Source organism: Delphinus delphis, chromosome 1, assembly GCF_949987515.2.
Source record: "Delphinus delphis chromosome 1, mDelDel1.2, whole genome shotgun sequence".
In the NCBI taxonomy this organism is placed as follows: Eukaryota; Metazoa; Chordata; class Mammalia; order Artiodactyla; family Delphinidae; genus Delphinus; species Delphinus delphis.
In genome coordinates, this window is record NC_082683.1 from 95,644,534 (window position 1) to 95,662,119 (window position 17,586).

Here is a 17,586-nt window from a genome sequence, read left to right on the forward strand (position 1 = left end):
CCTTATTTTCTCAACCACTGGAGCTTGAGTTGGTAATTGCACTCAGGATGTCCCTGATTTCTGTGGGACAGCCTGGTTTTGGTCTTTCTCCATGGCCTGTGGGTTTACCCTTCAGGAAGGGGTACGGCCTCTCCCAGGTAGGCCTCCTTAAGCTGAACCACACCCTTTTTTGGAGGCAGGAAGGGAAAAGGTATCCTCACTTACAGAACTTCCCTTGGTGTGGGAGGCAGCAGCTGTGTGGGAGGCCCTAGCCCCTCAGGTTCGCCTGGCTCCCCAGGGCTGAGCAGATGGTGTGGAGGCGGCAAGGGCTGGGAGTGCCCTAGTTTTTCCATTTGTCTCACTGGGGACAACAGCTACTGTGCAGACAGGGGATACGACTGTTGCACGTCCCTCCTTTGGTCCTCAAACCTGAATTCACCAGGCACAGGGCACTAGTTTTTAGCCTTCTCCTGTCCTTTCCGTCTCCTTGCTTTTAGGCAGGGAGGGATCTTATTCCCTTAACAAGACAGAAGAAGAGGTGGCAGGAGAGAGTGGGCAACCAGGGAAATCCAGTATTTCTGGAAAACTGTTCAAAACACTGGTTTCACACTCTTGGTTCAGTATACCAAATCTGTGATTCGGGTGAAATAAGTTGTCGTAAATGTAGTTTCCACAGGCTATTTGAGACATAAGCCCCGTCAGCCCGGGTAGACATAAAGATACACATGAGTTGGGCAGAAGACACACGGTGGGCCCGGAGCTGTCCAGTCGCCTTCTGCCCTCGGGGCTCTCCAGGACGGATGCGCTTTCCCCCAGCCCCCAGAGGGCGCTGTGGACGAACCGCCGCATTGCCGGCGGCGTCCCGGGGAGGAGCCTCTCCCGCAGCCGAGGCCGCCTCCGCGATCGCAAACCCGGAAGACGTGCCCTGGCAGCTGGAAGTGTGGGGCGGCTGGGCACCGCCATGCAGTCCCTGGAGGTAGGTCTGGTTCCCGCTCCACAGAGGGAGCCGAGACTGACCCGGTGGCTGCGGAGAGGCAGTGGGATCTTGGCGCACCTGGTCGCTTTGGGCTTCACCATCTTTCTGACAGTGCTGTCCCGGCCAGGAACGAGTAAGTGTGCAAGGCGGGGCGGGGAAGGGGGCGGAGCCGAGATGCTGGAGGGGCAGCGCTTGGGAGCGCTAAGAGGCGTGGAGTGGGGACCCTAGCTGTGGATGGGCGGACTAGGGAGGGGTAGTAAGGGCGCGGTGGGGCGTGGCCTTGGGGGTGGGGCCTGGAAGGGTGGGGCTTTGGGTGATGGGAGGAGAGGAGGCGACTGAAGTGAATGGAACTCACTAGTTCATCATAAGCAAAGGCCCTCGTGGATGATACAAGTAAAGGAGGGCTGCCAAGGTCTGTTCTAGGACTGGGCTGGTAGCTGCGAGGTGCTGAATGGGGAACGCAGGCCAAAGTGGTATGTTTGCCCTCTTGGTTACTCACCCTAAGGCCCTTTGGCTGCTCCACTTTGCCCGGAGTTCCTGATTACCCATTAGGGTTGGAGACACTCCTCTGACCTTTCCCCTCCAGCCAGACTCTTTGGGCTCCAGCCAGCCACAGGGGTAGAAACAACGGTGCCCAGTCGTCAGTCTGTTCTCTTTGATTCTTAGGTCTTTTCTCCTGGCACCCTGTATTCATGGCCTTGGCGGTGAGTTTGGGCTTCTTTCTGCAGGTGATTGGTTTGGATATGCCCCTAAGGAAGCATCCAGCCTTCAGAAGGCTTAGCCTTTCTGAGGCTCAGAGAGGTGGGGGGAAATGCCCAGGGCCCCATCTTTCCCTGCTACCTGTGAGATCAGGAAACATGGAGGGCTGGGCTGTAGGTAGTCAGGTGGTTTAAGGGGGTGGGAGGACATGGAAGATACCATTTTTTTCTCCATTAGGGCCTGAAAGGAGGAAGTGGAAGGGGTGCAATCCAGTTGCTCCCCACTCCCAAAGTTCAGGAGGAAGTTTAACATTTGCTGTTCCCATTGGTCAAGAAATGAGGGTCATTGTCTGTGGTGGAGGTGGGGGCATGATGTCAGCCTGAATGATGAGACTTCCGCTCTAGCATGGATTCCCAGTTCTGCCCACAAATGCGGACCTGTGTGGCAGGCGGTCCTGGTGGGAGTTCTTTAGCCCCCACCCTCTGTCCTCCTTGTTTGGATGTAGGAGGGCACCTCTTTTTTCTTAGGCCTCCAAGCTGTGTCTGAGGCTCACTGGCCCTCTCCTGTGTTCACAGTTCTGCCTCTGCATGGCTGAGGCCATCCTACTCTTCTCGCCTGAGCACTCCCTGTTCTTCTTCTGCTCCCGAAAGGCCCGGATCCGACTCCATTGGGCGGGGCAGACCCTAGCCATCCTCTGCGCAGCCCTGGGCCTGGGCTTTATCATCTCCAGCAAGACCCGCAGTGAGCTGCCCCACCTGGTGTCCTGGCACAGCTGGGTAGGGGCTCTGACATTGCTGGCCACTAGCGTCCAGGCACTGTGTGGGCTCTGCCTCCTCTGTCCCCGGGCAGCCAGGGTCTCAAGGGTGGCTCGCCTCAAGCTCTACCATCTGACATGTGGACTGGTGATCTACCTAATGGCTACGGTAACAGTGCTCCTGGGTATGCACTCTGTGTGGTTCCAGGCCCAGATCAAAGGTGCAGCCTGGTACCTGTGTCTGGCGCTGCCCCTCTATCCAGCCCTGGTAATCATGCACCAGATCTCCAGCTTCTACTTGCCAAGGAAGAAAATGGAAATGTGAATTCCTCCAAACTGTGAATCAAGATGGGACACTTGACTTGGACTTCAGTGGTTCCTTTGGTGACCTTCAGGGATCTACTTCAGAAGTGGTAGGGTTTTTGTATTTCTTAGCTGGGCTAGGGGCTGCAGAAACCCAAACTGCTGTTGCTGACAGATGACTCAGTGGGCCCAAATGGGGAAACGTACGGGGCGCAAGTGAAAGGTGATGGGGAGCTTGATCCTGAAGCCTCCACTCTTGATGGGAGACAGAAGTGTCGGGTGGTGGTGGTGATGGTACTGGCAGTCATTTCTTGCTTGCATGCCTGGTGAAAAGTTGGATTCCTGTAACTTATGAATGACAGCTATGGCTCTTTGGGTCACTTTGAGAAAGCAGTGTAGTGGAGAGAGCCAATGGGTCTTGTTTATGGGGTGTGGTCCTTGTACATGCTATTGTGGGACCTTATGCGAGTCACATGTCTCAGGACCTCAGTTTCCTCATCTGTGTAATGAGTGATTGTTTCTAAACAATTTCTCTTAACATTCAGTGTCTGTCAAGTTGATGTCACAGAACACCCTCCCAGGTCTGAACCGTGGGTTGGCCCACTCAGCAGACTCAGAGTGTAATTCTTACATTCATTGTCTCCTTACCCCTCTGGAGGGACAGGTCTGCTCTCGTGGCCTTTCAGGAATCTGTGCCGATTTGGCCCCTGCACCAGGGGACAAGGGGTCAGGCACTGTGGAGAGAAGGGGCCCAGGTGAGGGTCTCCAGAACATCAAGACAGTAAAGGCACTAAAGTCACTTTAAAACTTTTGGAGGAGCAAAAGGGCATTGGCTTAACTAAGCCTCGGCTGGGCTTCTTAGCCCAGCTAAGAACTTCCTTCAGCTCACTTCAGGATCTGGGCTTGAGGGCTGCGAGACATCCATTCTCAGTGGCTAAGTAGTCCTGAACATCTCATGTTTTGTCCTTCTTAGGGCTCAGGTCCTTGCCTGAGCACATAGCTTCGTGGAGCTCTTCCGAAGCTGTTAGAACAAAATAAGAGTCAAGGAAATGGGGCAGGGCTCTTCTGATCTAAGAGAAAACAAAGTGTCTCTGGTTCCCCTTCTCCCCTCGTCAGCTAAGCTTTCCTCAGGTGTCATCTCTTGCCAGCTCTTTGGCCCAGGACGGGGCTGAACTTGGTGCCGGCTGGCAAATGAGGGCTGGGCTCTCTTCCCTGCAGAGACCCCTCCTTGTTCCAAACTGAAAGTATCAGTAGTTCCCCAGACTGCCCTCGGTGATAAGGGCTGGCTGCTAGATTGGTTAACTGTCGTCTGGCTCAGTCGGGGAGCTGGGACCTCCGTAGACCATGGCAAATACTGAAAATGGCTGAGCCAGGAAATTGGTGTTAAGGCTGGTAGAGAGAGCTCAGTGGGAACTCTGGGAGGCCTGGGGTGTAGGGCCTGGAGCTCTAGGTCCCAGGAGCAGGGGTAGATGTTCCTAGATAGCAATATTTTGGATATCTCAGGTCTTTAGAAGATTCAAGACCTCCTTTCTGGGTGGCTCAGAAGCAGGGAGGTTGGTATGATTCAACAGTACAGGAGTGAGAACTGCAGGGGCAGAGGGGTTCTCTGAGCGGACCTCGCTAGGATCCTCCCGGGTCAGGTGTCATCTCCTAGGAGCTCTCCAGACCCTGAGCATCTCAAGGGGGACCCCTGCTATGCAGAGGGTGATTGTTCCTGTCTTTTTCATTGCCTTCTCTCCCCTCTCCAACTCCTCAGTGTGTTCTGAACTTGGGAGAGATGGTTGCTGGGGCTGCATGAAGGAGATTCTCACTGAGGGTCGCTTTGATCAGGGAGCCCATCTCCCCTTGCCCACCACAGTCAGTGCTGGGAGTCTTACTCTGTCTATAGCAGGGTAGGAAGGCTGGGTGGGGTTCACCAGCTTGCTCTGGGAGCCAAGCAGGCAACACCATAAAGCCCGAGCCTGCCTGAGGTGTTGCCTCCTCCCAGGTGGTGCGGGGGCTGGTGAGCGGGCAGGCTGGCTGACAGCCGGCAGTTTGCGTGGGCAGTGCCAGCTGATGTCTATTCCCAGCCCTGGGAGGAAGGGGGAAGTCATTTATATTCCGCAGGAGGAAGGGGTCCCAGCTGTCACTTCTCTGACCGGTAGGCCTCGGGGTTGGGGGGGCAGAGGCACAGGGCAGAGAGGGGGGCACAGGTGGTCTCCTGCTTAGCCAGTCTGATTGCAGTATAGGGAGGAGGTCGCCAGGAGGAGCCCTTCTTCCCAGCTGGCCAGATTGTAGGGGGACTTCCCTCCGCTCCCCTCCTTTCTCCTTCCATCACCACCTGCCCTCACATCCTGGGGCAGCAGCTGGGCAACCATTAGACCTCAGTGCCAGAGCACTCTTCCTCCAGCTGGGATCTCGGGGGCTGACGGCTGCATATGCCTCTTGCTTGTGTGTTTCCTCCTCCCTACACCCTCTATCCCCCAACCTCCCTGTATCTCCCCATCTGGGGTGTTATCTGGGCTCCTCAGGAGTGAGGCAGAGGCCTTGTGGGAGAAGCAAATGGCTGCCCTTTTGCCCTTGTCCCCTAACTAGGGAAAGCTGCTAGTAGCCAGCCTGTTTTGCCTTTTAAAAAAAAAAAGCCAGGGTGTTCAAGTTTTTTTAAATTCTGTGTCATTTGCACAAATTTGCATATCAAGCTCACTAAGTCCTGATTCCGAATATGATTACATTCAAACTCAGCCTTGAGGACATTAGAAATATAGATGCTTTTTGTATCTAAATCCAAATGGTAATAGGATCACCATTCTGGGTTCACATACCACCCCAAAGCCCCCATCTTTCCCATAGCCACCGCTTTCCCACCCCAACACTTCCCCCCGCCCTGCCCCTGGCTGGGGGGTGGTGTTGAATGGCAGGAGCTCTGTCTGGGGAAGTCTCCCAGCCTCACCTTCTTGGCTTTTCAGCTGCATCAAAGGTAGGCTGCTATCTCTTGCCAGCCTGTGCCTCCTCTGTCCGCACCCTCTCACAGCGCAGACTACCTCTCCCCACTCCAACACCGGCCTGTCCCTCCCTTCTCATCGTCCCCACCCTTCCGCCCCTGGGCATGGCTGCCAGTGGGTCTTGTTTTTAAAACCTCACTGTGGGAGATCCAGGCATTCTTCCTGAGCCAGCTGGCTGCTATGCCTAGACCCGTTCGGAGTTAACAATAATCATTAGCTGAACAGTGCTGGGGCTTTTCAGCTCCAGATCTCTAAGCACTTGCAGGCTGAGTCAGCCAGCCCTCACCTTCCCCCTCTTCTTGGGCTGCAGAGGGAGGAGGGGTCAGGAGTCTCACTTCCCAGCCAAGCCTCATCCTTCCTCTGGGAGCGGGCCCTGAGCATCCTCTGAGTAAACTAATAAGGCCTTTTCACCTGACAAAGGTCAAGATGTAGGGAACGTAGTACATGCTCCACTGACACTGGTAGTGGTGGCTGTTGACCTTGAACCTCTAGTACCCCTGCCCTTCCTTCTGTTGACCTGTCTTGGCCTCCAGGGGACACCCCTGACTCCCTCAGCATTTCTGGTGGCCCTCTGCAGGCTTAGGGAGCAGGGAGGCGTCTGGTTCAGTGCTCCCGCTGCCCCTGCGTCTGGTTGGCATAAAGAGCCTACGTATCATGAAGTGAAAAGTGAATCGACCTGGGAGCTAGGAAACCTGCAGTCTGGGTTTACCCAGCTCCTAACACTGGTGTGGCCACAGGCAAATCACTTACTGCTTGACCTATCTCACAGGGATGTTGTGAGCGCTAGATGACAGAATGCTATGTTAACAGGCATTGGGAAGTTCAAAGCATTAAACAGATGTAAACAGGTGGTATTACGTGCTTGTCCTTATCTCTCTTTCACTCAACCTGGCTCTGGGTTTTATGCTTCTTTTAGGGAGGCAATAAACAGTTATGGATAATGATGCTTAGAGGACCCAAGTCTGAGAGGTTGTGTTGCTGGCCATCACTGGAGAACACAGACATTTCCTCCTAGATGCAAGGTCAGGAATGCCACCAAGGCTATGGCTCTAGTGAAGCTTGCCCTGAGTGCTGCCAGCTAGTGCTTTCAAGGCACAGGGCTGATTGCAAATCTGGGAGTCAGTTATCCCCCAGGTCCAGCCTGAAGTTCCTGGAGCTGGTCTTAGTCTGGAGCTCCTGGTCACAAGTCTATCTAAATTTCTCCTACCTAATTCTGCTCTTCTGAGGGAAAGGCGGAGCAGACAATCCAGGAAGGGATTGGACACAGCAATGGACACAACACTGCCACACCAGCCCTCTGGTTTCCCCCATAGCCACAGGCTGCCTCAGGCCCTCACCCAGGCACAGCGTGGAGGTGGGGAGCTGTGAGACACAACCCCTGGCTTGTTCACGGGTTTGTTTCTCCTTCCTTGTTTCAGGCTCTTGGAGTAGGATCACAGCCCCTTCCTCCTCAAAGGACTTTATTGGAATTAAAACACACACGCACATGCACACGCACATACACACGCCATGAAAGCAGTTATGTTTCAATTAGAAGAAGGATACTTTCCATTCCATTGGTCTGAGAACAGCCAGCAGTCTGCCTGGAGTGGACACAGAGAGGCAGGCACCCCAGGAGCGCAGAGGCTTCAGTATTTGTTTTTTAATCTTGGTGGGTTTTATTTTATTTTATTTTTCTCTGTCCTGGGATCCAGGAATGAAACACTAGTCAGGCATTGCAGTCATGGCCTCAGCAAAGCATAGGCACAGAGAAGACACAGCTGAAAGGCAGGAGGATAGTGGCCCAGAACTGCTCTGGATGGTGGTTTGATGTAGACAGTCTCCAGCACTGGGCTAAGCTTAAAGCAGACAGATTTCCTCCATTCCCTCCAGTAAGACCGCCTTCTCCCTACCCACCCACCCACCCAGAAGGCTTGACTAAGTTACCGATGTGCAGGGAATAAGTTCCAGTTTTTAATCTACCTGCTATTAGAATTTCCCAGATTTTTTGAACCTCTGTTAAAAGCAGATTAAGCAGCTACTTCAGGCTAGTCTCTGGTACCAGAGGATTCAACTTTGTCTCATTGAGTATACATGAGAGGCCCCCAGCACCCCTCTCTTTAAAGCAGATTCCCACTTATCTCACAGTGCTTTCTAAGGATGCCCAAGACTGGGCTCGGCCTTTCTGCTTAGGTCCACGCCTAAAGCAAACTACGGCCAAGTGAAGGAGCAGTGGGAGGTGCAGGAAAAGCAGCACAAAGTTCTATCCAGCTACAGTGCTCCCCAACCTGTGTGCATGTTTGTATGGGCGTGCACATGCATACACCCCCCCCCCCCGACTTTGGGGTCAGTGACTCTCACCTTATGTGTGTCAGTGCTGTAGGGCACCTAGAAGTTCCTGCAGGGCCTCATGTCCTAAAGGTTGGTTCTCTCCATGCCCTCTGTGATTGTGGGACGGTAACAAAGCCTATGTCTGACTGGAAGGCCTCAGGGCAGGAAAACACTTCATGTTTTCCACACAACAGTATATAAGCCTGATGAAAGGGCTTGACGTGGCAGCTGCTTTAGCTCTCCTCTCCGAAGCCTGGGGAGAGGAAGCATCCAGCATAGGCTCACTGTAGCCAGACCAGAAGAGCTAACCATACTACTGCATGGGCCTGAGACTTTTCTGCAGTGTGGGTGGGAAAAGTGAAGCTTCCCCCAGCGGTTGCCCGGGAGACAAGATAAGGGGTACAAGAGCTACATCTGCAGAAAGGGAAGGAGTTTGAGAGATCAGATGGAAGAGAGACTAGGCTGGGCAACCCACTGAACTCCCATTTTCTGTTCTAAAAGGTAACCATCCTACTAACCTCATCCATTCTCCTGCAGTGCCACCTAAGAGGAGCTGGGGAAGAGCTGCAAAACATGGCAGACAAAACTGCACATCTTGGCCAGGACCTATGGAACTCCCTGGGGGGTTGGGGAAGGGGGGGAGAAGGGGAGGGTTGAAGAGATGCAGCCACGGATTCCTTGGGATGATGGAGAAAGGAGTATCAAAACGTTTCAGGCACAGAGACAGGGCTTGGCACAGGCCAAAATACAGGGGAGAACTCTCAGTAGTCTTCCCCAGATCTGTTCTCTTTATCAGCTCACCCTCTTGGCTAAACTCAGCCATAGCAAAAACTGCTTTGGAAAGATTAAAAAATACTATATAAATGTAGACTCTAGGGGTGCTCTGGCATCAACATCTGTCATTGCATTGACTGCCAAGGTTGACTGGTCTGATGTGGCTGGCTGTGAGGTGTTTCCATCCCTCACCACTTTACTTGTTCCTCATGAAGAGAAAAAGACAGCTTTCCAGACAGAGGAGGACTGTCCTTTGGTCAAGATTTTATCCATGTAAGAAATTAGGTAATTATTCAAATTCTGATTCTTATTTTATTTTTTGACTGCACTGCATGACTTGCGGGATCTTAGTTCCTCAAGCAGGGATTGAACCCGTACCCCCCTGTAGCGGAAGTGTGGAGTCCTAACCACTGGACCGCCAGGGAATTCCCCAAATTCTGATTCTTTTAGTTTCTCTTTTCCTTATACCATTTCCTCTTCCCTTGTGGAATCCACCATGACAATCCCCTACCAAGAGAGTAGCCAAAGAAACTGCATGTTCAGAGTTTAGTAGAATCCAGTCCAATTTCTGGTAAGCTGTCTTCTGTACCAAGAAAGTGGGGACCACGTTTCTGTGTTCTGTGCAATGCCTAGGACATATTACACTGTCAATGAATAATAACCTTCCTATTAAATTAATATACTTTAAGCCAAACTAAGATGGTTACCATTCACGACATGAACATATACTGGTAATAATCAAAATACTGTGAAACCGAGCTGCTCTCCCATCATTTCTTTTAACCCAGTCCAAGCATTTTTCCATGGTACAGTTTGCAGGCTTGATCCAGACTTTTAAGAGAACTCTTCAGGGAGACAACCCTCCTCCCCAGGGATCCAGAAAGCCTTCTTTATTTACAGGCTCTAGCCCCAAGTCATGGAATTTCTAAACTCTCTCTTGCTAAAGCGTCAGTGACATTTCTTTTGAGAATATCTGCCAGGTTGGCAAACTATGGTCTGCTGGCCAAAACCAACCTGCTGCCTGGTTTTGTATGGTCTGTGAGCTAGTAAGAGTTTGTGCATTTTTAAATGGTTAAAAAACCTCAAATACATGTTACAATGATATGGCAATCGCATTTTAATGTCCATAAATAAAGTTTTACTGGAACAGAGCCACAGTCATTCATTTGTGTGCTGTCTGTGGCTGCCTTCCTGCCACAACGGTACAGCTGAGTAGTTGTAACAGAGACTATATGGGCTGCGAAGCTGAACACGTTTCCTGTCTGGCTGTTTACAGAAAAGGTTGGCTGACCCCTGGTCCATCTTAATGCCTAGATGTGGATTCAACCCATGCCCTTATAACAGCATTTAACTCTTCTCCCCCTAGACAGGCCACACCCTTCTGAGGTCCAGTGAACCCCAGCCACAGGCTGAAAAGATAAATAAACCAGTCACAGACTATGCCAGAACAGAGACTCAAGCCAGGTTTAATGATCATTGTCTAGTTTTCAGAGCCCAGAGGCTCCAAGGTTTGCCAGCCTGAGAGTACATAAGTGGGAAGACTAGGATCCTGGACATGGGGAGGCCTGCTTGCTCCGCCAGCAGGGCTACGAGGAAGTACAAAGGTAAGGACACACGGAAAACTGGAATCAGTTGGCTTTACTCTCCCCAGCTGGGGTATACCTGCTCCTGGCTCCTTCCTAGGAGCCTCATAAATACAGGCAAAGAAAAAAAATCACAAATAATCAGACAGACAGATTGTACAGCCCTGTCGTTCTGTCTCCAGGGACACCTGCTTCCTGGGAGACACGTCTGGTTTATGGGAGTTGGGGTGATGGCTCGACCTTTATAACCAGAGCTAGCAGTTTCCTACACGGGGTTCTACTGAGCTTACATATGCTGAGTACCCGATCCCCCAGGTAGAAAGCTACCTTTGGGTTCTATCAACTGAAACCATGGGAGGAGGCTCATCACTTCAGTCTCTTGGTGGGGCAGCCAGGCACGTCTACCAGTCTCTCAAACCGGTAGGTACTGGCCAACCTAGTGGATACAGTGGGGAGACTTAGATCCTCAGGGCCTTTTAGTGATATTATGTCCTAAACTGGGTAGGATTTATGAAGCAAATGGCCCTCCTAGTCCTCAGGAACTCAGCTAGAAGGCCCCAGAAGACCCACTTCATTTGACATTCACTTTAAAGATTTTCAGAGCCCCAGATGGTGCCTAGAGGGGAAGCTGCAGTATGGAGGTGAGATTTTTCCCCGATTCCCTGGTAAGTCTGAGGAGGGAGTCCTGGTTCCTATAGCTTCAGTATCAGAATCTTCAGAAGTCTCTGAAATATAACCAGACAACTTTTTCCTCCTGCCCCTGTCTTACCAGGGCAGTTAACACAGGAAGAGCAACTTACAGCTCCCTGGTCCCCTGCCAGTGTTCTGGGTCTGTCACTGACCTAGTTCTACATTTATTTCTCACATATATCATCTTTAATCCAAGGAAGGTTTCTGAGGGGTCTGAAGAGCCAGCTAGCTCCTCATCACCCCTTCTCTCAAGATCTTCCACCTGTAGTTCTCCTAACTCCAGCCTTTGCTGAGAAGTTATTCAGTGTCGTGGAGATGTGGGTGAAGCTTCAGGCAGTTCAGAAATCTAAAGTACAAAAGTTTGTATTTGTGGAGCCTGGCATGGTCACTGTCTCTCCTACAGGGCAAGAAAGTTGTGTGCATGAAGTTGTGCACATGGGTGGCAACCACTCTGGAAGTGGACGTTAGTGGGGACTGAAGACTCACTGTCTTGATGGAAGTCAAGGTGCTGGGGTGCATGCAGACCTATGAGCATGCATCCCTATGAGCATGCAAGTACTTGAGGGAAATGCTGCACCTCTCTTGACAAAACTAGGTTACTAATAAAGGATGGACAGCAGTCTTGACATCCCAGGAACAGACAAGAAGCAGATGTTGAGTTCCAGTCCCCTCCCCGAATCTTAATAGGCAGCGGGAGTTAGGCCCTCCTAGCAAGCAGCTTTCACCCGCAGGTAAATGACACTTCTTGGAACCTAAAGAGAGATCAGAAAACTAGAAGATCTGGAGAACTTCCGATGGAAGGAGACTTGGTGGGAGAGAGGGGAGAGACTGAAAAGACCAACGTCAGAGAACGTTTTCACCTTGGCCCTGCTCGTCCCCTTGCCAAAGCTCAGAGCAACCAACTCCCAGGGCCTGCAGTAGAGTCAAAGGGAGTTGTCGTCTCTATACCCAAAGTATCCCGCAACTGGGTTGGAATGGAACGTTGGGCCTGTTCTTAAGTTCCTTGGGCCTGACAACCACAACTGCACAGACCTCTGGCTGACAGGGTCTCCTTTTCAAAGTTTAGTGCCACTGACTGTCTGTTACAAGACTGCCTGGAACCTCGTGGAGAGGGCAAGACTTAGCCACACTCCAAATTGCCATTCTTCTGTGGCAGAGACCACTCAATTCCATCTCCTCGGATGATGAGATCCCATGCTTTGGCCTTGCAGCAGGGCTGAGATCTCTAAGAGAGGAGCAAAGCGGCTTTGTCAACACAGAAGAGATACATACCCGGCCCCCTCCATCCCCGAGCCCAATCTAACCCAGCTGGGGCCAGACTTTCCCGGACTCCTTCCTTTGCAGAGCAGCATATTAGGGAACACTCAGAATCCCACCTGAACTTGACCAGGAGACTGAATGAAGAGATGGCATACACAAAAAATCAGGTAGGTCCAGCTGGATGCTACATAATAGAGGCTGATTTACCCTCCTCCTCCTAGTGCAAAGAGGCCCCCATCCCACGTCTGTGGCAGGCATCCACAGAAGCTCTGCTTTCAGCACCCTCCACCCTGGTGCTACACACAGGTGCTGGGAATCAAATGCTAACCAAGGGTTTCACCAACCAGGGAATTAGCCAGTCTGGAGTTTATCCCCCACCTCCAAGTTCTGTGCTGGCACCTATGCTGTGACAGGGACCCCTCGGTTCATGTTGTACTCCTCTGTACCACTGGTCCCAGGACAAGGCACAGATACCACATCTCACATTGTTGCCGTATCTGACAGGCAACAGGCCAGGCTCCTGCAAAGAACCATCCACCCAGGGCTCACCCAGAAAGAGGAAGGCATTAGTGGGAAGTCTTACAACGGCTTTGGGGAGTGTTACTGATTAAGGTCTCAGCCTTTTCCTGACTCATTTTTCCAAAGGTTTCCAATTTCCCCAGCTGTGAAGTGTGACTTCCTGGTCAAAGATAATATAGCTTTCCCCCAACATGGCTGCTGTGGAAGCTCCCGCCAGCACACACAACATCGCAGGTGTGGGTGGGCAGAGATAGGAAAAAATGATTTTTTTTTCCAAATAATTTTCTCTTAAGGAGCTATGGATGACCTCAAAAAAGTTTAAGGAATCCGCTCTTCCTCCCACCCCTTCCTCATTCCCACCAGCTCAGATACACTCCTCTTCTTCCACCACATTGAGAACTGTCAGGGCTCTGGATAGGGGTGTAGCATTTGCCTGAGAATTAGCATATCCATATTTGAAAATCATGGCAGCCACACCCTGCTTGGGGTCTTGCCTGTTGCTGTAACCGTGACCAATTCCCTTGAGTTCGGGGGGAGCCCACTCCCTTGGGCAGCTAGCCCTCTCTTCCATCCCCTCATATCCTTCAGGGGTGCATTACCTCTCCTGGGGCAGAATCTCCCCACCAACCCATCCTGCTCACACCACAATGGGCGTATCAGAGAAGACCGAGCTGACTGATTCTGGATCTGACATCCTCCGCTGGCCCTTGCCTGTCGCCTCAGGCACCGGCAGGGTGTTGCCTGGCTTGAGCTTGCCGTTCTGACCCTGCCCGGTTCCAGCAGGTTCCAGGAAGGCCACCCGCTGGTCAAAACCATCATCCTTGTCCCCACCAGCCATAGGATCGTGGTTGGGTGTGGTACTAAGCATGGAAGAGCTGAGGCTGTCTCCTTGATGGCTGGAAGGCTTCTCGACACCCCGGCACCAGCAGCGGCAAGGGGTGAGGTACAGGTATATGAGGACCAGGACCACACTGAGGATACAGCCCACGAGGGTGGTATAGGCTGTGTTGAGGGTGTCATGGTGTCCGTGCAAGGTGAAATTGTATACTTTCAACTCCACAGACAGTGTCTCATTGAAAGCCTCCCCCACGGCATAGCAGGTATACACGCCCCCATCCTCGACCTGCACCCGCCGGAAATGAAGACTGCCGTCCTTGGACACCGTCACTGTGCTGTTGGCCACCTCATCTAGCACCCGTTCATTGCTTGGTGTCACCCACACCTTGGTCATCCCCTGCTGCTTGGTGTCACACTTGATGGTCAGGGTGTCACCCAGGTGGGCCTCCCAGGCACGTTCCTTGTACTCGCTGCAATTGAGGAAACTCAGACTGAAGACATTGTGCAGCTTCTTGGAGCTCATGCAGTACAGGTCCTCCTGAAAGTCCATCACGGAGCTCAGCTGCCGGTACTGCCAGTGGGAAAAGAGCTGGTAGAGCTCACAGTCGCAGTGTAGCGGGTTGTTGTGCAGGTACAGCCCATTCTTGATCCAGGCGGGCAGCTTCTGCAGGTCGGGCAATGGTAAGTTCTTTAGCTTGTTGGAGGAGAGGTCCAGGAGCGTTAGTTTGGGTAGCTTGGCTCCTTCCTTGACCAGTTCCAGAGGGAAGCGGGAGATCTGGTTCTGGCTCAAGTAGAGTTTCTGCAGCTGGACCACGTCGTCGAAGGCGCAGCGGTCAACTGCCATAATGTGGTTATTGTAGAGCAGCAGCACCTCCAGCGCCTGCAATTCACTGAACAGGAACTCGTCCAGGGTACGCAGCTGGTTGGAGGAGAGGTCCAGGTAGCGCAGGTTGGGTACTGGGGAAAAGGCCTCAGAGGAGATGAAGTTCAGCTGGTTGTGGCTCAGCAGCAGGGAGTGCAGGTGGGTCAGGCGCGTGGGGGTCCACTCAGCCCGCAGGCGGCTCAGGTTGTTGTGGCTGAGGTCCAGGAGCGCCGTGTAGCTGGGCAAGGAGTGGGGCACGTTGGGCAGCTGCTGCTTGGAGCAGCTGAGGATGTTGCTGGCACACAGGCAGGCGGCTGGACAGCTAACCAAGGGACGGCCAGCTCTGGCCTCCTCAAAGAGGAGCAGGAACAAGGACAGCAGCAGGAGCCAGAGGCCTCGCAGGTCACACTGGGGTTGCATAGTGTCACTGGGGAGGGCGAGGAAGGCCACAAGGAAGATCTGGGAGGAAGTCACCCGGGCATGTTCTGGTGGGGTAAGGAAGGGTCACTTTCACCATAGGCTTAAGAGAAAGAGGATGGGTTTGTGGTCACTGGGGCCTCTGGCAGGAAGGACCGACTTTCCTGCCTTCCCCTCTTCTCTCCCACCCCCCCACCCCGCGGCCCCATCCCCGTTGGGCTAGAAGAGAAAGGAAGAGATGCTGGGTAGTTCCCAAGCACTGTGCAGGCGGTGAGCTCAAAATACTGGGACCGAGGAGGAGGTGGGCACAAGGGCCTGCTGCGCTAGGGTCACAGGAGCGGAGGATGGGGATCGCCGGGGCGTCAGGGACTGTTGGGGTTACAGGGATTGCAGGGCCCGGGTCTGGAGGCAGGGTCAGTAGGGCCTTTGGGGAGGAGCTGAAGGAAGGTCGACGGGGCACAGGCTGGGTAGGGCGAGCCCTAACCGGGCTGAGGGGCCCCGGGGCCTGTCGGGGCTCCCCCCGCGGGACCTCTGCTCACTGCACCTGCTCGGCGAGGACGTGTCTCAGCCCATGGCGGGTCCGGGAGCTCCGTCGCGGCCTCCCCTGGCGGCGCCTCACCGGCCGGCCTGCCGCGGCGCCCGCCTTTCGCGGGGGCCCGCGCCCGGCAACATCGCCTCCCGGGGACTTGCCGGGCTCCGCTCCGCTCCCCCCGCGCCGCAGCCTCGACCGCTGCGCCGTCGGAACCCCCAGACCACGGCCACCGTCTCCGGGTCCGCTGGGCCGGCGTGCAGCGGTGCCGGGAGCGGGAGGCGCCGCGATCCGAGCGCTGGGAGCGGCGTGGGGGCAGCGAACACCGCGCGCGCGCCCGTCACCGCCGCCGAGCCTGGGGGCGCGTGCGCGCGGCGGGGGCGGGGCGCACGTGCGTGTGTTTGTGTCGGAGCCCGACTGGCGGACCGGCGGTCGCGCGCCGCTCATTCCTTCTCAGAAAGTGTTGGGACCTGGCGAGGAAAACTGTCGGGAGGAGGGCTCTGGCCCCTTAGTTCCCCAATTACTTCTTCCACCTTCTTCCAGCCCCTTCACCACCCCATCCTTCTACCTACCAAAACCTCTCTCAGGAAAAGTAGGTCTAACTGAAGTGAATTCGCTGCAACTGGCTCTGGGCCAAGATGCGTCACATGTCTTCTAATTTTACAAATTAGAGAAATCTGGTTCAGTTCCCGGCTCTTAATGTTGGCGGGAAATTCATTAGTCACGTTCTGAGGTTCCTCCCTCCCCTCTCTCTAGGTCTGTGAAGTTCCAACATTTGGGGGAAAGATTTGGAGAAGGGCCTTTATTTTTCAGTCTTGATGCTACTGTTCCACGACTCTTGGGGTACCACTGAAAGGGTACAGCTCCACAGCCTACAAGCTGGATGGGCAGGAGTAGGGGTAAGGGAGGATCTTTGGTGCAAGCACAGACACCCTGTGAGGCAACTCTCTTGCTCTCTTTCTCACACACACACACACACACACACACCCCGAGTGCATACAAGCCAGGGACAAGTTTCCATTCCTGGAAACTCCAAAATCCTTCCCAGCCTGGGGGAAATCATTCATCCCTTAAGTCTGGCACTTGCCCTCTTCCTAAACCAGTATCAGCTCTTTCCCCTCCCCTTATGGAGCAATTCCAGCATAGTTTCTCTGCTACCTAATCCTCAAAATGAAGGGTGCGGGGGCGTGTCTTCTTTAGGGTGGTCCCTGAAACACCAAGAAGCTGTTAACCAGTGTGTGTTTTGGGGGTTGGGCATGGGAATAAGGGGATGCGAGAAGAGCCTAGACCTTATAATTCAAGACTAGCTGTTCTTGAGATGGTAGACCCTGAGGGAGAAATTACCTTTTTATTTTTTCTAGTTTCTTACCACAGCAAGAACAAGACTGAAATTAATGTCTCAATATATTAGCCTGCTAAGAGTTTTCAAAAGAAAGAATTTATATGTCACATGTTTTACCATGGATTTAAGGGAATGTATTATCTCTTCAAGGGGTATTAGCATGTTAACCCTATGCACAGTGTGAAAAGGTCTTTCCTTTCCTGTTTATTTCAGGCATCAGTGATAATGTAGGGAGGGTATTCAGGGTGTGGGAAATTCTGAAATCACATTGCATCAGTTCTTTATTGCGGTATAACAAATTGCCCCAAATTCAGTGGTTTAATACAAGAATATACATTTATTGTCTTTCACAGTTTCTGTTGGTCAGAGATTCAGGAGCAGCTTGAAAGGCAGTTCTGGCTTGGCAGTTGCAAACAAATGGAGCTACAGTCAATGGAAGGCTTGACTGGGGCTGGAGAATCAACTTCCACAGAGGCTCAGTTACATGGCTCACTCATGACTGGCCGGCTGTTGGCCGGAGAGCCTGGCTCCTCGCTGTAGAGGCCTCTCCACAAGACTGAGTGTCCTCACAGCACGGTAGGTGACTTCCCTCAGAGCAAGAGATTCAAGAGACAGCAAGGCAGAGGTCACCCTGACCTAGCTTTATGAGGTCACACCTGTCACCTCCACTTTGGTCACATGGACCAGCCCTGATTCAGTATGGGAGGAAACTACACAAAGTTATGAATACCAGGAGGAGATGATCTTTGGGGACCACTTTGGAGGCTGGCT

The 17,586-nt window shown here is 53.0% G+C and overlaps 2 protein-coding genes across 4 annotated transcripts; one reads left to right on the forward strand and one right to left on the reverse strand.

Annotated features, from left to right (window-relative positions):
* Positions 1-804: 804 nt before the first annotated feature.
* CYB561D1 (cytochrome b561 family member D1) lies at positions 805-6,066 on the forward strand. Of its 3 annotated transcripts, none has more exons than XM_060026730.1 (3): positions 805-1,088; positions 1,622-1,683; positions 2,230-6,066. In XM_060026730.1, exons 1-3 carry the CDS (start codon positions 941-943, stop codon positions 2,731-2,733), a joined length of 714 nt encoding a protein of 237 aa, XP_059882713.1. In that variant the 5' UTR covers positions 805-940; the 3' UTR covers positions 2,734-6,066. The 3 variants fall into 3 exon arrangements, with proteins under 3 accessions (XP_059882713.1, XP_059882720.1, XP_059882729.1); XM_060026737.1 differs by having other exon boundaries at positions 1,622-1,659; XM_060026746.1 differs by lacking the exon at positions 1,622-1,683 and having other exon boundaries at positions 1,020-1,088.
* Positions 6,067-9,595: 3,529 nt separating this feature from the next.
* AMIGO1 (adhesion molecule with Ig like domain 1) lies at positions 9,596-14,947 on the reverse strand. The gene has a single exon (XM_060026761.1). The coding sequence runs from the start codon at positions 14,945-14,947 to the stop codon at positions 13,466-13,468; it is 1,482 nt and encodes a 493-aa protein (XP_059882744.1). The 3' UTR covers positions 9,596-13,465.
* Between the last annotated feature and the right edge of the window lie 2,639 nt (positions 14,948-17,586).